Raw genomic sequence first — 18,269 nt, forward strand, 5'->3', positions numbered from 1 at the left:
CAGGTACGTATAAGGCGCTCTAGCGGGGGGTCGGGAGCCTGTCACCCTGACACGGGGGGTGACAGGTTCCCTTTAAGTATGGTGACTATTTAGTTAGAAACATAGAAGACTGTCATCAGGAAAAGATCACCTGCTCCATCTAGTCTAGTTGTGAGTAGTTCAGGACATGGAGGCTGGAGACTGGCTGCATCCACTGCACACACAGGAGAAGCTGCTTTATATACAGTATTCCTATATTCCCTCAGAAGTCGCCCCAGGATCATGTAGGACATTAGGGAGAAGCTGCTGAGCCTGGTATAGGACCGGCCAGGAGTCGGAGTCGGCCCTGATAAAATTCAGGAGTTGGAGCTGCGGTTACCGACCCCACAGCCCTGCTTTAAATGCCCCATTGAGAATGAAAGGTGGTTGCGCATGCGCGTTGCAGCTCCGTTTACTTGGTTGACAGCGTCTGTTCGCCTATCCTAGTGTCCCAAACCTGTTGCAAAACTACAACTCCCAGCATGCCTGAGTGGTCGTTTTGCAGCAGAGCCATAGTTTGAGGAGCCTTCCCTATTCTGTGGGTAGGCTGCACGTTTGCTCCATGATATTAGGCTGTAATAAGGTATGTGTAAGCGGTAACGAGCACACGGCCGCTCCTCCGTCCGCAGGGAGTGACGGGGCCGGGCTGGGTGTGAGGGGAGGCGGCTGACAGGCCGGTGCCGGTGACTAATCCCCGCGCTCCCCCTCCCTCCTATAAGACACGTGGAGGCCGCCGCATCCTCCTGTCCTGCCGGCTCCGCCATCTCTCGGTGAGTGATGGTAGCACAGGCCTCAGCTGGGCCTCAGTCCCCGGGCTCACGTAGCGCGCCCCCCGCCAGCCCCTCCGGTAGTGCGGCCCCGCAGTCAGGACAGGCCGGGGATCGGGCGGCGGTGTGACAGGTGCCGGGCTGTGGGCAGGCGGGAGGCCGGGCCTGTGTGCTGTGAGGAGGCGGGCTCGGGGTGACGGGAGGAGGGCCCTGGGCACGGCGGCCGCCCTCTCCCCTCTGCTCCCGGTGCCGGGCCATGTTACACGGCTCCAGCCGCCGCCTCCTCCTGCTCCTGTCCGCCAGCCGCCTCCGGGGGTCCCGATCACCTACAGCCGGGTAAGAGGGAGGGAAGAGCGGCCGCCAGCGACTCCTCCAGCCGCCCGCACTGCCCCCGGTATGTTGTGTGCGGGAAGTCGTGAGTCAGCAGCCGCAGGGTGCCAGTGTGAACGGGTGCTGCGGCTTCTGTGCGCCTAACGCGTCTGAGAGACCCCCAGATATGAGGTGCAGGATACAGTCTATAGGAGACCCCCATATATATGAGGTGTGGGATACAGTCTATAGGAGACCCCCATATATATGAGGTGTGGGATACAGTCTATAGGAGACCCCCATATATATGAGGTGTGGGATACAGTATAGGAGACCTATATATATATATATATATATATATATATATATATATATATATATATATATATATATATATATATATATAATGTATGTGTGTGGGATATAGTCTATAGGAGACCCCCAGATATATATATGAGGTGTGGGATACAGTATAGGAGACCCCCATATATATGAGGTGTGGGATACAGTCTATAGGAGACCCTATATATATGAGGCGCAGGATACAGTCTATAGGAGACCCCAGATATAGATGAGGTGTGGGATACAGTATAGGAGACCCCCATATATATGAGGTGTGGGATACAGTATAGGAGACCCCTATATATATATGAGGTGTGGGATATAGTATATAGGAGACCCCCATATATATGAGGTGTGGGATACAGTATAGGAGACCCATATATATATATATATATATATATATATATATATATATATATATATATGTATATATATATATGTATATATATATATGTATGTGTGGGATATAGTCTATAGGAGACCCCCAGATATATATATATATATATATATATATATATATATATATGAGGTGTGGGATACAGTATAGGAGACCCCCAGATATATGAGGTGTGGGGTACAGTCTATAGGAGACCCCCAGATATATATGAGGTGTGGGATACAGTATAGGAGACCCCCAGATATATATATGAGGTGTGGGATATAGTCTATAGGAGACCCCCAGATATATATATGAGGTGTGGATATAGTCTATAGGAGACCCCCAGATATATATATATATATATATATATATATATATATATATATATATGGTGTGGGATACAGTATAGGAGACCCATATATATATATATATATATATATATATATATATATATATATATATATATATGGTGTGGGATACAGTCTATAGGAGACCCCCATATATATATGAGGTGTGGGTTATAGTCTATAGGAGACCCCAGATATATATGAGGTGTGGGATACAGTATAGGAGACCCCCATATATATGAGGTGTGGGATACAGTCTATAGGAGACCCCCAGATATATATGAGGTGTGGGATACAGTATAGGAGACCCCCAGATATATATGAGGTGTGGGATACAGTATAGGAGACCCCCAGATATATATGAGGTGTGGGATACAGTCTATAGGAGACCCCCCAGATATATATGAGGTGTGGGATACAGTCTATAGGAGACCCCCAGATATATATGAGGTGTGGGATACAGTCTATAGGAGACCCCCAGATATATATGAGGTGTGGGATACAGTCTATAGGAGACCCCCAGATATGAGGTGTGGGATACAGTCTATAGGAGACCCCCATATATATATGAGGTGTGGGATACAGTCTATAGGAGACCCCCAAATATATATGAGGTGTGGGATATAGTCTATAGGAGACCCCCAAATATATATGAGGTGAGGGATATAGTCTGTAGGACCCCTCCTCGTATATCATTTATGTATTATAGTCTATAGGACCCCCATATATCATGTAGAAAACACAGAGAAGACAGCGCTCCATGCTGCAGGATCATAGAAACAAAGGAGGATCAAGTAGGGGAGTATAACAGTAGATTCCCTCACCTGATGTAGTTGTGCAAGACAGAGGCACAGCTCTCCAAGCGTATAGAGGGGAACTGATGCGCAGCCTATCCTGTATACCCTCGCCGGGGCAATTAGAAAGATGCAGACCTCCACTCCAGAAAGACAGGTGCAACAGGCACAGCCAACTCCAATAGGATTGCTAGAGTTTATATAAAGTTTAATTTAAAAAGTATATAAAAATAAGGATATATCACAAAGCTTTTCAAGGCCGGAAAGCCTCTTGATGCACCTGATGAAGAGAGTGTGCGGCCTTGAAACACGTTGTGATATATACATATTTTTATTTAAACACGTTGTGATATATACTTATTTTTATTTACTTTTTAAATTAAAGTTTATATAAACTCTAGCAATCCTATTGGAGTTGGCTGCACCTGTTGCATCTGTCTTTCTGGAGTGGAGGTCTGCATCTTTCCATATATCATGTGTATTATAGTCTATAGGAGCCCCCTTCTCATCTTATATCTGGGCCCTGCATGTGGTATGTGTGTTATAGTATGTGTACTGTTGTATGTATCTGTATAGAACCCACCATCTCCTTATATATATATATATATATATATTAAAATAGGGGTCTTATAGTCTATAGAATCCCTACCCCCTCATCTATATCATTATATGTGTAATATAGTGCAGAGGACCCCACCTCCTTATAGGAGTGTAATATAGGATGTTGATCGGATTGAGTCAGGCTCCTGCTCCATAGGGCACCAAGCTTTCCCTCTGACTTTTATTTTTTAAAGGGGGTCCCTGCTGTTTACAATATGACCGATAACTAAGCCCCCACCTTTGTGTATATGTGAGGTGTTATGTCAGAGGGATCAGAGAGTTACCAGCCATCTCCACATCTGTGTGTTTTTTACCATTGAAGTTATTTGGAGTTCATGTCCCCGCACATTTTATACTGGCTGCAGGTTGGGCCATCAGTATAAGAGGTTTGAGGCTCTCCTGAACAATGTTGTGGTGATGGAGGTTGGGCCTGCTCGAAACTCTCCACCCAACCTCTTTGTTCTGTGAGAGTTGAGCCACAGACAGAGCTCTCTGGTTCATCCCTCCCCATAGAGAACAGAGGCTCGCTTGGCTGTGCCGATCATTCCTGTGTTTGGGAAGGATGGGAGAGAGAGCTGACAGCTTCACGATTGTCTGTCTGTTAAAGGAAAAGTCCAGTGAAAATTTTTTTATTAAAGTATTGTATTGCCCCCCAAAAGTTATACAAATCCCCAATATATACTTATTATGGGAAATGCTTATAAAGTGCTTTTTCCCTGCACTTACTACTGCATCAAGGCTTCACTTCCTGGATAACATGGTGATGTCACTTCCTGGATAACATGGTGATGTCACTTCCTGGATAACATGGTGATGTCACTTCCTGGATAACATGGTGATGTCACTTCCTGGATAACATGGTGATGTCACGCCCTGACTCCCAGAGCTGTGCGGGCTGTGGCTGCTGGAGAGGATGATGGCAGAGGGATGCCCAGTGTCCCTCCAGTGCCCTGTGTCCCTCAGTGTCCCCCTGCCATCATCCCCTCCAGCAGCCACAGCCCGCACAGCTCTGGGAGTCCGGTCGTGATATCATCATGTTATCCAGGAAGTGACGTCACCATGTTATCCAGGAAGTGACGTCACCATGTTATCCAGGAAGTGACATCACCATGTTATCCAGGAAGTGACGTCACCATGTTATCCAGGAAGTGAAGCCTTGATGCAGTAGTAAGTGCAGGGAAGAAAGCCTATATAAGCATTTCCTATAATAAGTCTATAATGGTGATTAGTATAACTTTTGGGGGGCAATACAATACTTTAATAAAACATTTTGCCGCACTTCTCCTTTAAGGAGAGCGTTCAGGGACAGTGACTTCTGCTCCACACTGGTCATGTGATACGTCAGCCAGACTGCCTGGCCTCCAAGCTAGAGTAAGTAAGTGAATTAGCAGCATGGCTGTATAGTGTATCCTGAGGACTGTCCCCGGAGTGCTGCTTTATAGTGTCCCCGTCATCTAACAAACTTCTGATATGTCTCAGAAACATGAACTAAAGAGTCCAACAGCAGTGCGGTAGAATCCTATGGAGAAGGCGCATGCAGTCTGAGCGCTACTAATCCCTAAAGACGTCTCCACAATACGGGTGGTGAGACCCCCCCCCCTGATTGTCACATATAGCAAAATGAAGCAGGGACCAGGGCACTTCTCTCCTTGGCCTGCCACTGGTGTAAGTCTATGGAGCCTGTTTCCTACAGTCGGTGGGATGGAGCACTGAGTCAGGGAGTGAAGTGCACTGCTGCGTGCTTCTCCCGGCTATATCTATAGATTATTGGGGTCTCCATCTCTTTTGTTTCTGTCTCCTTGGAGGCAAGAAATGTTGAAAGGGAATGTACCATCAGGGACATAGCTTTAAGATTTTTAAAGGGATAGACCGTTGTGGGGATGCCCGTGCCACGTGCCCGTACCTTTTTTTTTTTTTTTTTTTAACCAGTCATTAGAATCAATGGAGCTGCATCACAGAAGGGGAAGGGTTTCGTTACACTGGGGGTCGGCCGGCCTGCCTCCAGTGCTTCAGGCTGGGTCGGTGCCTGGGAATAGACCAGCGTCGTTCCAAAAAAGGACCACACCCCCGCGCCAGTCTCTTCATGTGAAAATCTTAAAGCGATGCACATGATAGTACATTTGCTTTAAATTACACAGGAAGTGTGCAAAGTGGTTGTGAAGAGGTGACATTGTATTGTCTATTGACCTCAGTATACATTGTGTCAGACGCGTTACAGAAATGTCTATTGTTGATCATGGTCCTTTAGGCAACTTCCCCAAAACCCTCCAGAGCCCGCGCTCCATCTACTCATCCATACTGACAGGCTTTGTCCCAGCTGAGATGGTTACTGACGCTGAGTGTAACCAGTGCTTTGTAGGTGTGACACTTGTGGTATCTCTTACACAGCACACTTCTTGGCACTGTCGCTGCCCACAATCTATAGGCATGTGGGATGCATGTAAGGTTGTGTATTCTCATGTATCCTCAGTATAGGGTGTAACAAGCTGATCACTGTGTGTCTGGGGGGTGTTCTGACCACTGGGACCCTCGCTGCTCACAACAACAGAGGAAGACTTTGTCTGGAGTGTATGCAGCCTGTAGTCACTGTGTCCCAATCACCTGAAAATCTGCCTTGTGTTAATTTCCCCCCCAGGAGGGCAAGTGATGGCCACGCCGCCCTGAGCCCTTGTTCTTGGCTGTATATCAGTGAGTTGTGTAACGTGGGGTCAGGACGTGCTGATCCAGGAGGGGACTCGCACGCTGTGAGCTGCACCAGTGACCTTTGTGAGCTCAGGTGACAGGTTCCAGCAGCCTGTGAGGCTTCATCTACTTGGTGGCGACTCAGCTTAGCAGTTTAATCTTTTATTCATGAAGTTACAGGTGTAGATGTATTCGTGCCTGCAGGCACCGCGTCGTCTTATCAGTCTGGTTACCATTAGCAGTCCTGCCGCCCCGGTAATATTACTGCTCCTGGGCACAGGGTAATGTACTGGTCTCTAGAACGGGAGGATTCCTCCACCCCCGTCCCACCTGGTATGGCAGCTGATGGCTACTGTGTCCGTGTGAAGAGTGAATAGGGGGGTTACTGTATAAGTGCATACAGCTCTCCATTCACCTGGGAGTTACGAAAACAGCAGAAGACTCCAGCCGCTGGAGCCCTGTTCTCCAGAGGGCATGGACTGCTGACTAACCACAGAAACATGGATCTAATAGAGTGCTCCGAGCCCGCTCTGTCACTGCTCCATTCAGGCTCTTTGGGGCTGCCGAACTTTTCCAAGTTCATTTATCATATGTTCCTGTTCCCTGGATTGGTCTCAGCGGTCGGACTCCCTCCAATCTGCTTGTTACCCCCCTATCCTGTGAGTAAGGGTTAACTTGCTGAGATAGAAAACCCCCTCTAAGGCCATGTTCACATTCTGTCAAACAATGTCCGCTGTCTTACGTGTTCATCCGGCCGGTACTGCGGTATCAGCTGGATGAACAGCTATACTTCTCACTGTCAGCATAGTCTGTTTTCCACGGCAGCAGTTCGGTGAACAGAATAGACCTGTCAATGATTTTGTGCGGCCGTGGTGAACCACGACTGTAATGTATACAGTGTATGTACGCTACAGCCATTGTCCCATTGACTGTAATGTTCCTGAGCACTGTTCGTAAACAATGGCTGTTTTACCACTAAATACAGTGTGTGAACTTGGCCTAAAGGTTTATTCCCCTTCGGAGCGGAAAGCTCTCCAACCCCTTCTGATCTGCTTAAGGCTGCTGAAGAGGATCAGAAAAAAACAGCCAAACTACATGAACTTGCGTAACGCTCATCAACCTCGATGGAAGGTGAATAAACAGCAGTGTGTCTAGCGTGGTTCTCCGGGCTGCTCCCCTATAGATGCATTACATTATAGATCTAACAATACGAACAGCTAAGAAATTCTGCAGTCAGGCTTCCTTGCATACTAACAGGCTGTGTTCCCCACTTCTTGGGGTATATAGACACTTGTTTGGGGGGGGGGGCTGTTACACAGCAGTTTTACATATTGACATGTCCTAAAATAGCTGTACCAATGTGTTACAGATGTCAAATTAAAGGACATTTCCAGGTTTACAACAGGTTTTGATGGTCAAGTCACAGGACAGTCCAAATTTTAGAATTTGCTTGAAAATAGTTTTTTTTGTTTTTTTTTAACTCCGCGAAACCCATGCCTACACTGTCCATTGATTCAATGGGGGAAGGGCGACAGTACCACTTTAAGACAAACTCTATGGGTCCTATTCCATGAATTGATTTTTCGATGGTTAACAATAAACGTTCTCAAACTACCACTGTGGTGAACGACCTGAAATCGTTTACCCAATTACACGGAAAGATGATCGTTCTTGCAGTCGTCCTGTCTTTGCTGTTGCGAATGACATCTTATTAAACCGAATGATGGGCAAACGATCAATGATAAAAATAGGTCCAAATCGTTTAATCGTTGTCTGCTGTTATACAAAAGGATTATGGTTCATTTGCAAACAAATGATTTTTCAAATGATAATTGTCCCGTGTAGTAAGGCCTTAAGGCCGATTTCAGATTCTGTTTTGGAACTGTGGACCTACATAGATTAAATGTACAGCACTAGTGACCGGTCTGTTTCCTGGAAGTATATGTTATGTTTGTGTAACCATGCAGAATGGGGTCGGAGTGACAGCCGTGGATGGATGGCAGGTATCTGTGCTATTGCTCCTGCCCTTACCTACGTTACAGGGTGTTGTTTTTTCCATAGACATGCTTTTATGGATGTGTTTGTCTGCAAATGCAAATTATAGGTTACTGCTAGCGTGGATTGGTGGTTCTTCTGTAAAGCTGTTGTCAAGAGGGTTTTTTTCCATGCCAGAAAACAGATGTATTTTTGCATCCATTTGTGACTTGTGGCCAGATCATTGGGTCATAAGACCTGTGGTCAGGCCAAGACTTGTCTCTGTGAGACAGTGCTATTATTATGTTGCCTATCTGGATATATATATAATATATATATTTATTTATTTATTTTTTCTTTGCATTGTTTTGAGATCCGATATATATAATCTGCATTGGGAGAGGGTTTCCTGGGCGTAGTTGTATGGTCTGTCTGGCCTTGTAGACCTCAATACCATCACCAGCAGATCAGATGTCTCGGGTCCTGATTGTTGTGAATATGTGATCAATCTGTATCCGCTTATTTCTCACACTATGTTTCTCACAGCAGATCTCTACTCACTTTGTTTTTTGTGTTGTTTTGCCAATGATGGTATAGTCTGGTATAGAAATGGGTAATGCGTTAGAACACACCCCAGAGTCCGGCAAATTAAAAGAGCCGGCAACGGGCAGGGGGGCAAACCTTGTTACAAGTACTGACTTACCCCTTCCTGTGAGCAGTGGGATTGGCCATAGGACCTTTAAAGGACTTCTCCTTTAAAGGGGGTGCTGCTCCAGTCATAGATTGGCTGAACGGCCAGTCCATCAGCCAGGACAGGCATTATCTCCCCCAGTCATGACGTCATCACAACTTGGTGGGGGGGGTGTTAATGCCTTCTGGCAGCGGTCTTGACACTCATCGTGGGCACAGCAAGGGTAAGCGTTAATTCATTGTTACTCTTCCCTTCTCCTGCTGCCTGCAAAAAGTCGGCTAAGACCCGAGGCTTGTTGGCTAGCACGCGACTCTCTTTGCCCTCATATACATGTATGCCTAGATCGAGTGTTCTACATCGGGAGCGGCTAGAAAAAAAAAAAAAAGGATCAAGCAGCGGAAATCCAACATGCCCGATCCTTCTGTACACTGATAGGAGTAGTGGGAGCCCCCATACATCTTAGATGGTCGGCTGGTCCCCTTCACTATCGGTAGTCAGTGCACTTTTCCTATAGTTTGTAGACGGCTGATGGATCGGCAGGCTGTCGCTGGGGTATAAACTTATTTCCATCATTGGAATATACGGAACATATAAGTAACTACTATTTATGCAATTCCCCAATGGGTGGCTGCTGCTTTCTTCCAGCATTACAGCTTCGTCTGTGTGTTTGCTGTCAGGCCTGAACCACAATAACCCTGTGGAACAAATATTTTTTTCAGCATGCTAATCCTGCAGACAAGGCTCCCGGCTGTCAGTGAGGAGGCGCAGCGTGTTTACTCTGGCCTTATGATATCACCATGTGATACTTTGGCGCGGTCTGTGAGGTTGCAGCCAGGGATGATGTTTCTGGCCCACGCTCAGCATTCTGTGAAGGATTTCCCTCGGCTCGGGGAATGACAGAAACGTCCTTAAAAGACTTCTCTTGCTTATTCCCCCCCCCCCCCTGCTATGAACTGCTGATCACGTTTCTTAAAGGGGCACATGTCACTAGTCACATGGTTATGTATGAGTTTTTGTTTTCACATCTTCAGTGTTATTGGCTACAGGTTTTTGTTACCTGTTTCTTTTATTATGCGTTTTAAGCCCAGAAATATGCAGCTGAAAATGCTGTACGTGTGAATAAACCCTTTAAGTTAAGTAGAATCTAGTCAAGCAGCCGAGGCAGCATAGGTTATTTGGAGGTATAATGCCCCTATTCCACGAGTCGTTTGTAGGCGCAAACGAGCGCTATTAGCGCTCGTTTGCTCCTCGTTCCCTGCTCGCTGCCGCCGCTATTCAACTCGGCGTCAGCGAGCGGGTGAGTGCGGGAGGGGCAGCGGGGAGCTGCTGGGGGACTGCCCGGGGGATCGCTGATCGTCCGGGCAGCCCATAGGATACAGCAGCGCCTGCTGCTGATGCTCCTATTCAACGGAGCGATGGCAGCAGATCGCTGCTATATCAGTCGCTTGTTTTTCAACATGTTGAAAAACAAGCGACTGCAACGATCAGCCGACATGAACGATGTCGGCTGATCGTTGCACTCTATTCCACGGGACAAATATCGTTCGTAGCGGTCGATATCGGCCGAATACGAACGATATTGCTCCTCTAAACGACCCGTGGAATAGGGCCTTAAAGTGTCACTGTCGTGAATTTTTTTTTTGCAGAAATCAATAGTCCAGGCGATTTTAAGAAACTTTGTAATTGGGTTTATTATCCGAAAAATGCATTTTTATCATGAAAAAGCAGTTTGAAGCTCTCCCCCCTGTCTTCATTGTTCTCCTATGGAGAGAGCTAAAGAAAAGACCAAAACAGGACAACAAAGAGTTAATCTACAAATCCCTCACCCGTTATCTGTTCTGACCATCACCAGTGACCTGTCTGAGCTCGGATTACAGCTGTCACCCAGCTCTGTGCCTGTAATCCTCTGTTATCTGCTTTCTGCTGCCGGCTAACTCCCTCCTTCCTCCTCCCCCCTCCCCTCTCCCTAGAACAGACAGGGTAGGTCTCCTGCAACAAGTCACAATTTTCAGATTTTTCAGAGTGGATGAAAAAGAGGAAGGAGGGGGGGACCTGGGAAAAGGCTTTTTACATGCAGATAATGGCAGATTTGGCTAATAAACCCAATTACAAAGTTTCTTAAAATCGCCTGGACTATTGATTTCTGCAAAAAAAAAAAATACGACAGTGACTCTTTAAGTCACTTGAAAATGTTCTCACAGAGCAGCTGCTCCTTGCCCGTGGGCTATGTCTGCTATTGTGGCTCATTCTCTGGAATTGGACTAGGGGCCTTTTACACGGACTGATTATTGGCAAAAATAATCGTTGATCAGCTGCATTATGGGCAAAAGGAGGGACCTGTTCCTTCTTATTTACACGTCTGTCATTTTATGGATCCGTGAGTAGCCTGTAATCCGTGCCACAAAAATATTACTGTGCAGACTGTAATCACAGCACAGATTGTCCCATAGAAGTTATTGGTGTCCGTCATCAAAAGTATGGTATGCAAAATACGGGTCCGTAAATCTGATGTCATGGTGGTTGCTCATCCTGGCAAGTGACTTTCTACTTCTATGGATCCATAAAGAATACAGATTACTTATGCTTTTTTTTTTGCATACATAATATATAGTCCTGAGAAGTACAGGAACGTGTGAATGTAGCCTATGTTCATACACGTTGGCGATTCATTGCAGTACTGCCCCGATACTGCAGCATCTTCCCAGAAATGCTGCAATTAAATGATGCAGTACCACAATGAAACAGCCGCATGTGAACACAGCCTTACTTATGGACACTAATAGTTGAGTTCATACATGTTAGGTTAGCAGTTGATTATAATACAAGGCAAGCAAAATCATTCAGATTTTTGGCAGAAAAAGTCCTTAAATTATGACGTATTGCTGACCGCCTCCCTTTACGAAGTCTGTAGGCAGAAGTTGTCTTTATAAGAAAATCACTTTAAAAAAACAAACTGGTATGGAGAATATGACTTCTTGTCACCTTCCCAGATTTATATTATATTCACTTTTTTTCCCATTACAGATTTCAGCCTAAATCCTATAGCAAAATGAACTCCCTTGCAGTAAAACGAGTTGTCAATGACATCATCAAGTCCCCGGAAGACAAGAGGGAGTATCGGGGTGTGGAGCTGGTGAATGGGATAAAAGCAATGCTTATAAGTGACCCCACAACCGACAAATCCTCCGCAGCTCTGGATGTATACATAGGTATGATGTTTCTGAACATTGCAAATGCTTCCTATCCCGCATATGGGTATTTCTATTAATGAAGCACAGGACACACTCAAGGGTTGTGCTAAATGATTTTATAATGTAAACCCCAAGGACTAGGAGCATAGACATTAGTATATTTACATGGAGAGCGTGTGGGATAGGGGATGTATACATAGATCTCCTAGTTTGCATTCCTTTTCTATGGACATCCTGTATGTAAGCAAATACCCCATTGTAGTCACAGACAGATTAGTTTACACATACAGCAAAACTTCTCAGTACATTATTCATTTCTTCTATTGTAATCCTGAATTATTGCTCATGTGGCCTTAATCCGAGCATACTGTGCTAAACTATCTGCAATTTCTCTACATGGCAGGATCCCTTTCTGATCCAGACAACATCTCCGGGCTGGCCCACTTCTGTGAGCACATGCTTTTCTTGGGCACAAAGAAATACCCCAAAGAGAATGAGTACAGCCAGTTCCTAAGTGAACACGCAGGGAGCTCCAATGCCTTTACCAGTGGAGAACATACTAACTACTACTTTGATGTATCCCATGAACACCTTGAGGGAGCATTGGACAGGTAAAAGTAACATGGTGTCTGATCTGTGAGATTAACAACCTTCTGGGACTAGGAATTAAAAGACTAGGAACAAAATACACTTTAAGGGTGCCTTCACACCTAGCGACTCACAGCGTAAATTACGCTGCGAGTTGGGTAGGTCCTGGCAGATCACTTTCACTACATACATGCAGCGGTCTGAACGGCTCCTGCTCCGCTCCAGCTCTGTATACATTACCTCTCCTTGCTGCACGTGGTCCCGGCGTACTGCTCCTCCGCCCGGCCAATCAGTGTGTTGCCCTGAGACCAGTATGCCGGGACCCATGCAGCGAGGAGAGGTATTGTATACAGCGGGAGTTGAAGGGGTTAAGGGGCCTGGCAGAATTACGTGTATGTAGTGAAAGTGAACTGCCAGGACTTGACAGACTTGAGTCGCTAAGTGTAAAGGCACACTTAATTGAACCTATCATCGCTTTTATACTGACTGACCCACAGATAATAGTGACGGTCCCTGGTGGCTTCTCCGCACCCCTCCCACCCTTGATTGATCTCTCCCTATACCCAAACAGGGAGAGAGTTATCCCTGTGACTTTTGGTTCAAGCACCATGAAAGTGATGACAGAGAATAAAAAAATAAACAGCTTTCTTCCAGAAACTTCACCAATCTTGTCTATAGATTGTAGCTCAGTGTCATTTACTTTGCTGCACAATTCCACATGCAACCTGTGGATAGGTGTAGGGCTGTTAATGCTCTTCACCTTACAGAGGTTAAGATAAGAAGTGCACATTTGTGTTTATTTCTCTGTGCCTCTGTAAGGAGGGCCCCATCAATCATGCGTTGATGTCCCAAGCTAAGGCTGGGTTCACACTATGTATATTTGAGGCTGTATTTGGTCCTCATGTCAGGTCCTCATAGCAACCAAAACCAGGAGTGTATTGAAAACACAGAAAGGCTCTGTTCACACAATGTTGAAATTGAGTGGATGGCCGCCATATAACGGTAAATAACTTCCATTATTTCAATATAACAGCCGTTGTTCTAAAATAACAGCACATATTTGCCATTAAAGGGGTTGTCCGGCGATAAAAAATTATTCACAGAATAACACACATTACAAAGTTATACAACTTTGTAATGTATGTTATGTCTGTGAATGGCCCCCTTCCCCGTGTCCCACCACCCCCACCCATGTACCCGGAAGTGTGGTGCGCTATACATTACCTGTCACGTGCCGACCACGGTCTCCGATCCTCAGCAGTGACTTCTTCTTCGGGAGGCCAGCGGATCTTCCCGAGTGCCGGCCGCCCTCTGCAGCGTCATCCGAAGCTCAGCCGCGATTGGCTGAGCATAACTGTGCTCAGCCAATCGCGGCTGAGCAGCTGATGACATGGCCGCGTCATCAGCCGCTCAGCCGCGATTGGCTGAGCTCAGTTATGCTCAGCCAATCGCGGCTGAGCTTCGGATGACGCTGCAGAGGGCGGCCGGCACTCGGGAAGATCCGCTGGCCTCTCGAAGAAGACGTCACTGCTGACGATCGGAGACCGTGGACGACACGAGATGCGGTGAGTATAATGCACCACACTTCCGGGTCTAGCGTGGGTGGGGGGAAACACGGGGAAGGGGGCCATTCACAGACATAACATACATTACAAAGTTGTATAACTTTGTAATGTGTGTTATTCTGTGAATAATTTTTTATCGCCGGACAACCCCTTTAAATGGCGGCCATCCACTCAATTACAACATTATGTGAACAGAGCCTTTCTGTGTTTTCAATCCACTCCTGGTTTTGGTTGCTATACAGCCTCGAACATACAGCCTCAAATATACGTAGTGTGAACAAAGCCTAAGGGTGTATGCCATCAACTGAACATTTTGGAAAACTAATAATGGCTCAGATTGATTAGTATTGTATAATGTGGCACATTAAAGGTGAGCCAAATGTGTCACTATAAAGGTATGTGGTGGTGGTTGTTAGGTCACGCCTTTTTGACAACCACGCCCTATTGTCAGACACAGTGGAAAGTCAGACCGAAACACACAATAAACGTGCACAGCATATGAGGGTGCGTTTACACAAGGATTTATCTGCCAGATTTTTGAAGCCAAAGCCAGGAACAGACTTTAAACAGGAAACAGGTCAAAAAGGAAAGAATGAGATTTCTCCTCTTTTCTAATCCATTTCTGGCTTTGGCTTTAATAATCTGTCACATGAATCTTTCTGTGTAAAGACACCTTTAGACCGAGGTTTCTGGTGCATATTCTACGTTTATGGCGCTGATGACAGTGAAGTAGGTGTGATAACAGAGACAGCAGATAGCCCTGTATACGTAGACCAGTGTTTATATGCATTAGCACTAACCACTCGGTGAGGCCAGAACAGTGATGTCACTCAGGAGTATCATAGTGTAGAGCCTGTTAAGCACATGGACCGTCCAGCAAAGGTCTCCTTTGTTAGTAACAAAAGTTTAATCAAAATATATATATATTTTTTTTTCTTTAAGGTTTTCCCAGTTTTTCCTGGGCCCTCTTTTCGATGAGAGCTGTAAGGATCGGGAAGTGAATGCAGTGGATTCTGAGCACGAGAAGAACTTGATGAATGACGCATGGCGACTCTTCCAGCTGGAGAAGGCGACAGGAGACCCTGGACACCCCTTCCATAAATTTGGAACAGGTGTGCATATATATATGGCCTGGGTGATCTTTACTATAATGAGTCCCAACAATTTGTGTGTGCCTAGAAGGAAAGGAAGACCATTTAAGTATTTGATATAAGATTTGGCTGTGCTCCCCCCCCCCCTCGCCACCCCTCCTTTTATTTATTTATTTTTTGTTTATGTGGAATAAATCTAGTGACTGTCTGACGATTCCTTAAAGGGGTTGTCTCATCAAAGACAGATCCTGATTGCAACCCCCGCCCCCCAGATAGTGCTTATAAATACAAATTATGTCACTATTGGTCACATGACTTTCCTCTGCAGCTCCTCTGTAATGTTTGGGTCCTAGTTCATGGACTGATTATCGGCGTTGAGTGTTCCTAGAAATGCTCAATCGGCCCATAATTGGCCCGTGTAAAAAGGCCAGAAATCAACCAACGAGTGGACGATTGAATCTTTTGTGCAGCAGTAAAGTCCATTGTTATCGGTTGCACCTCTGTGTGTAAGCAGAGATGTGAGGCCAATAACAGTAAGTGTTGATGGCCACATGAATGATACTGCAATAGTTTGTGCCGCTCATACACCCGTTTAGTCCTGCCATGTAAAAACACTGCAAACAAGCGCAATGCATGGCTGAAAATCCTTAAAGGGTTCCTCCTGTATGTTTTCTCTCCAGTGGTAGTCAGCTGTCCAGTGCTTTCCGTGCCTGTGACCGTGTTACACCGCTGGTAGATAAAGTCACTACTGCCTGATGCTGGTGTGGATTGTTGCCGTTCTGGTGACGTCACACTTGCACTTAGTAGTGCTGTGATTCCTCGAGAGTGCGCCTCATAAGTACTTCTATTCGGTGCTAGTCTGGAATTACACACTGGCCTCCTTTGTACACTGTTCTAACACTAAGTCCCATTTATACTGGAGGGTTTGCTCTTTGAGAGACAGAGCTGCACTTGGGAACCTTTTAGTTTAAAGAGAGCAAGTCCCTAATATGTTATCATTAAAGAGTCTTTCTGCTCACATTGTTATACAGATCGAAAGTGCACAGAAAACTTTGCACATGGAACTCATTTATTCTAGTTTAGTACAATAACATAATATGGACACCTTTTTTGTATCTGTGGTGGTGAGTCCCAGCCCCACCATGATAGAGTTCAGTGCTTGAAACCAGCTTTATTCTTTCCTTTTTGTTAAATAGCTTATCATAGATTACAAAGAAACAGCTGCTTTCTTAAAAAAAAAAAGTGTGGGTTAATATAATGGTGTAATGTAGCAACACTATATATAAGGTAGGTGAAGAAAAACCCTACAGTATCCTCAGCCAAACCAAAGTCTAATGGATCAGCCAATGATTAGTGTAGTGAAACAATCTGTTTGATTTGAGAGGAAACTGGGGTACGACCCTGACATGGGGGGGAACAATCTCTTTGTAGATGTTGACCTTGGTGAAATTTGAACCCAGCGCTGCGAGACTACAATGCTGTCCGCTATGTATACTGTGTACTAGGACTGTGGTCATTTCTCTCCTCACCCTCACAATGGCACCACAGGCGTCATGACGTACCCTAGGGAAACACAACACAAGAATTTACATGACCCTCCCCTTTCCTCCATCACCAGTGTTTTTCCTGTCCCTAAGGACAGGCATGAGAGGAGGAGGGTCCGTCAAGAAGATGAGGAACTCCCCCGGAACTAGAAGTAAAATTGCGTACTTGCCAGTAGGTCGATTGGGGTTCAGTCCCCTTTCTTCTAGGAGATGCTGGCTGGGCCTTTGAGGCTCTTACTGCAGGGGGGCAGCTGGAGCACCTTGAGGATATGTTAACACCTAGACTGCTGTCAAATTGAGGCCAAAAAACATCCGTTTTTACTTAATAACTCTTGTTATTGGCTGATATTTCGCCTCAAAATGACGTGCGCCTTAAAAGACTGAGGTCAAACAGCCAATAGAAGGCAGTGTGTGAACATAGCCTGAAAGTGGAAACAATTTGGCCAAATTAAACCAATCAATAGCAGATTAAGTTTCGGCCAGGGATACTGTAGTTTCTCCCACCTTATTAATTTTGAAGGCATTAAACAATGGACTGACACGTCCTGTCCCTTTAATGCATGCGATTAGGGAGCACATTGGCGCTTAGGACGTGCGTCTCCTGTACAGCTGCAGATTATCCAGTGGTTAGGTGGCCGTGAAACACCGCCCAGGTGGCACAATCCACCAAGGATAAAAAGCATTTTTTACTGGACAAAGCACCAAGAAATTTATTATAAAGTACGGTATGAAAACTGCAGAATTTAGGTTTTACAGCTGTGTAGAGACGTCCTCATACAGAAAGGGGGTGAGAGTTTCACTTTAAAGGTTTACTGTCACTTCTCGTAACTTTTGACATGACCTCCCTCCTAGTACTTTCTGTAATCTCACAAAACAGCAGAGGGGCAGGGAACGCCATTACACTCCCTGGCTACCATTAAAATCTCTTAACTCACTTGCTCCATTAGTCTATCGAGTAAGTGTTTACACAAAGTGTTTTCAAGGCCGCCCTAGGACTGCATCCATCTTCTCCAGCCACCAGCAGTCACATGCTACGTCCCCTGCTCTTATAGCTACACTCCATACTTGTCTCTGTCTTATAAGAAACAAACTGAACCTGACAGGCAGTGGTGAACAGATTGGAGGGAAGTGACACACCTAGTGGTCAAGACAGCTTTACAGCTTTTGTTCAGGTGTAAGGAGTCGTATAATAATGTGATATAAATCAAATTGTTTTTAAAAGAAAAAGCTTTTTTGTTCCCCCCTATAACTTTTATCAGTGTGTTTTTGTTCGTTTTTTTTTTTAAAGTGTACCTGTCTTTATAACTTTCTAAATCAGCAGTAGATGTGATATAAAGCAAGTTTGCAACTTACAATACATATATTTTATTCATTCATTTTATTTTTT

General features: G+C 45.4%; 1 protein-coding gene and 1 non-coding gene across 6 annotated transcripts in view; both read left to right on the forward strand.

Moving 5' to 3' along the window:
- The first annotated feature begins 494 nt into the window (after window positions 1-494).
- The window catches only part of LOC138778792 (insulin-degrading enzyme), a 56,946-nt gene continuing 39,171 nt past the window's right edge, over window positions 495-18,269 (forward strand). Inside the window, exons 1-4 of one of the 5 annotated variants that reach the window (XM_069956527.1) lie at window positions 495-601; window positions 11,928-12,112; window positions 12,498-12,705; window positions 15,190-15,359. In XM_069956527.1, the coding sequence (XP_069812628.1) occupies window positions 11,953-12,112; window positions 12,498-12,705; window positions 15,190-15,359 (538 nt within the window). In that variant the 5' untranslated portion in view covers window positions 495-601; window positions 11,928-11,952. Of the gene's footprint in view, window positions 602-682; window positions 789-976; window positions 1,180-11,927; window positions 12,113-12,497; window positions 12,706-15,189; window positions 15,360-18,269 lie in introns of those variants that run through there. The other 4 variants (XM_069956528.1, XM_069956525.1, XM_069956524.1 and 1 more) reach the window with 4 other exon arrangements.
- On the forward strand, window positions 16,014-16,212 carry LOC138778794 (small nucleolar RNA SNORA74). The gene has a single exon (XR_011360893.1). It is a non-coding gene; the product is annotated as a small nucleolar RNA SNORA74 (small nucleolar RNA).

This window comes from Dendropsophus ebraccatus, unplaced genomic scaffold (genome assembly GCF_027789765.1).
Source record: "Dendropsophus ebraccatus isolate aDenEbr1 unplaced genomic scaffold, aDenEbr1.pat pat_scaffold_683_ctg1, whole genome shotgun sequence".
Taxonomy (NCBI): Eukaryota; Metazoa; Chordata; class Amphibia; order Anura; family Hylidae; genus Dendropsophus; species Dendropsophus ebraccatus.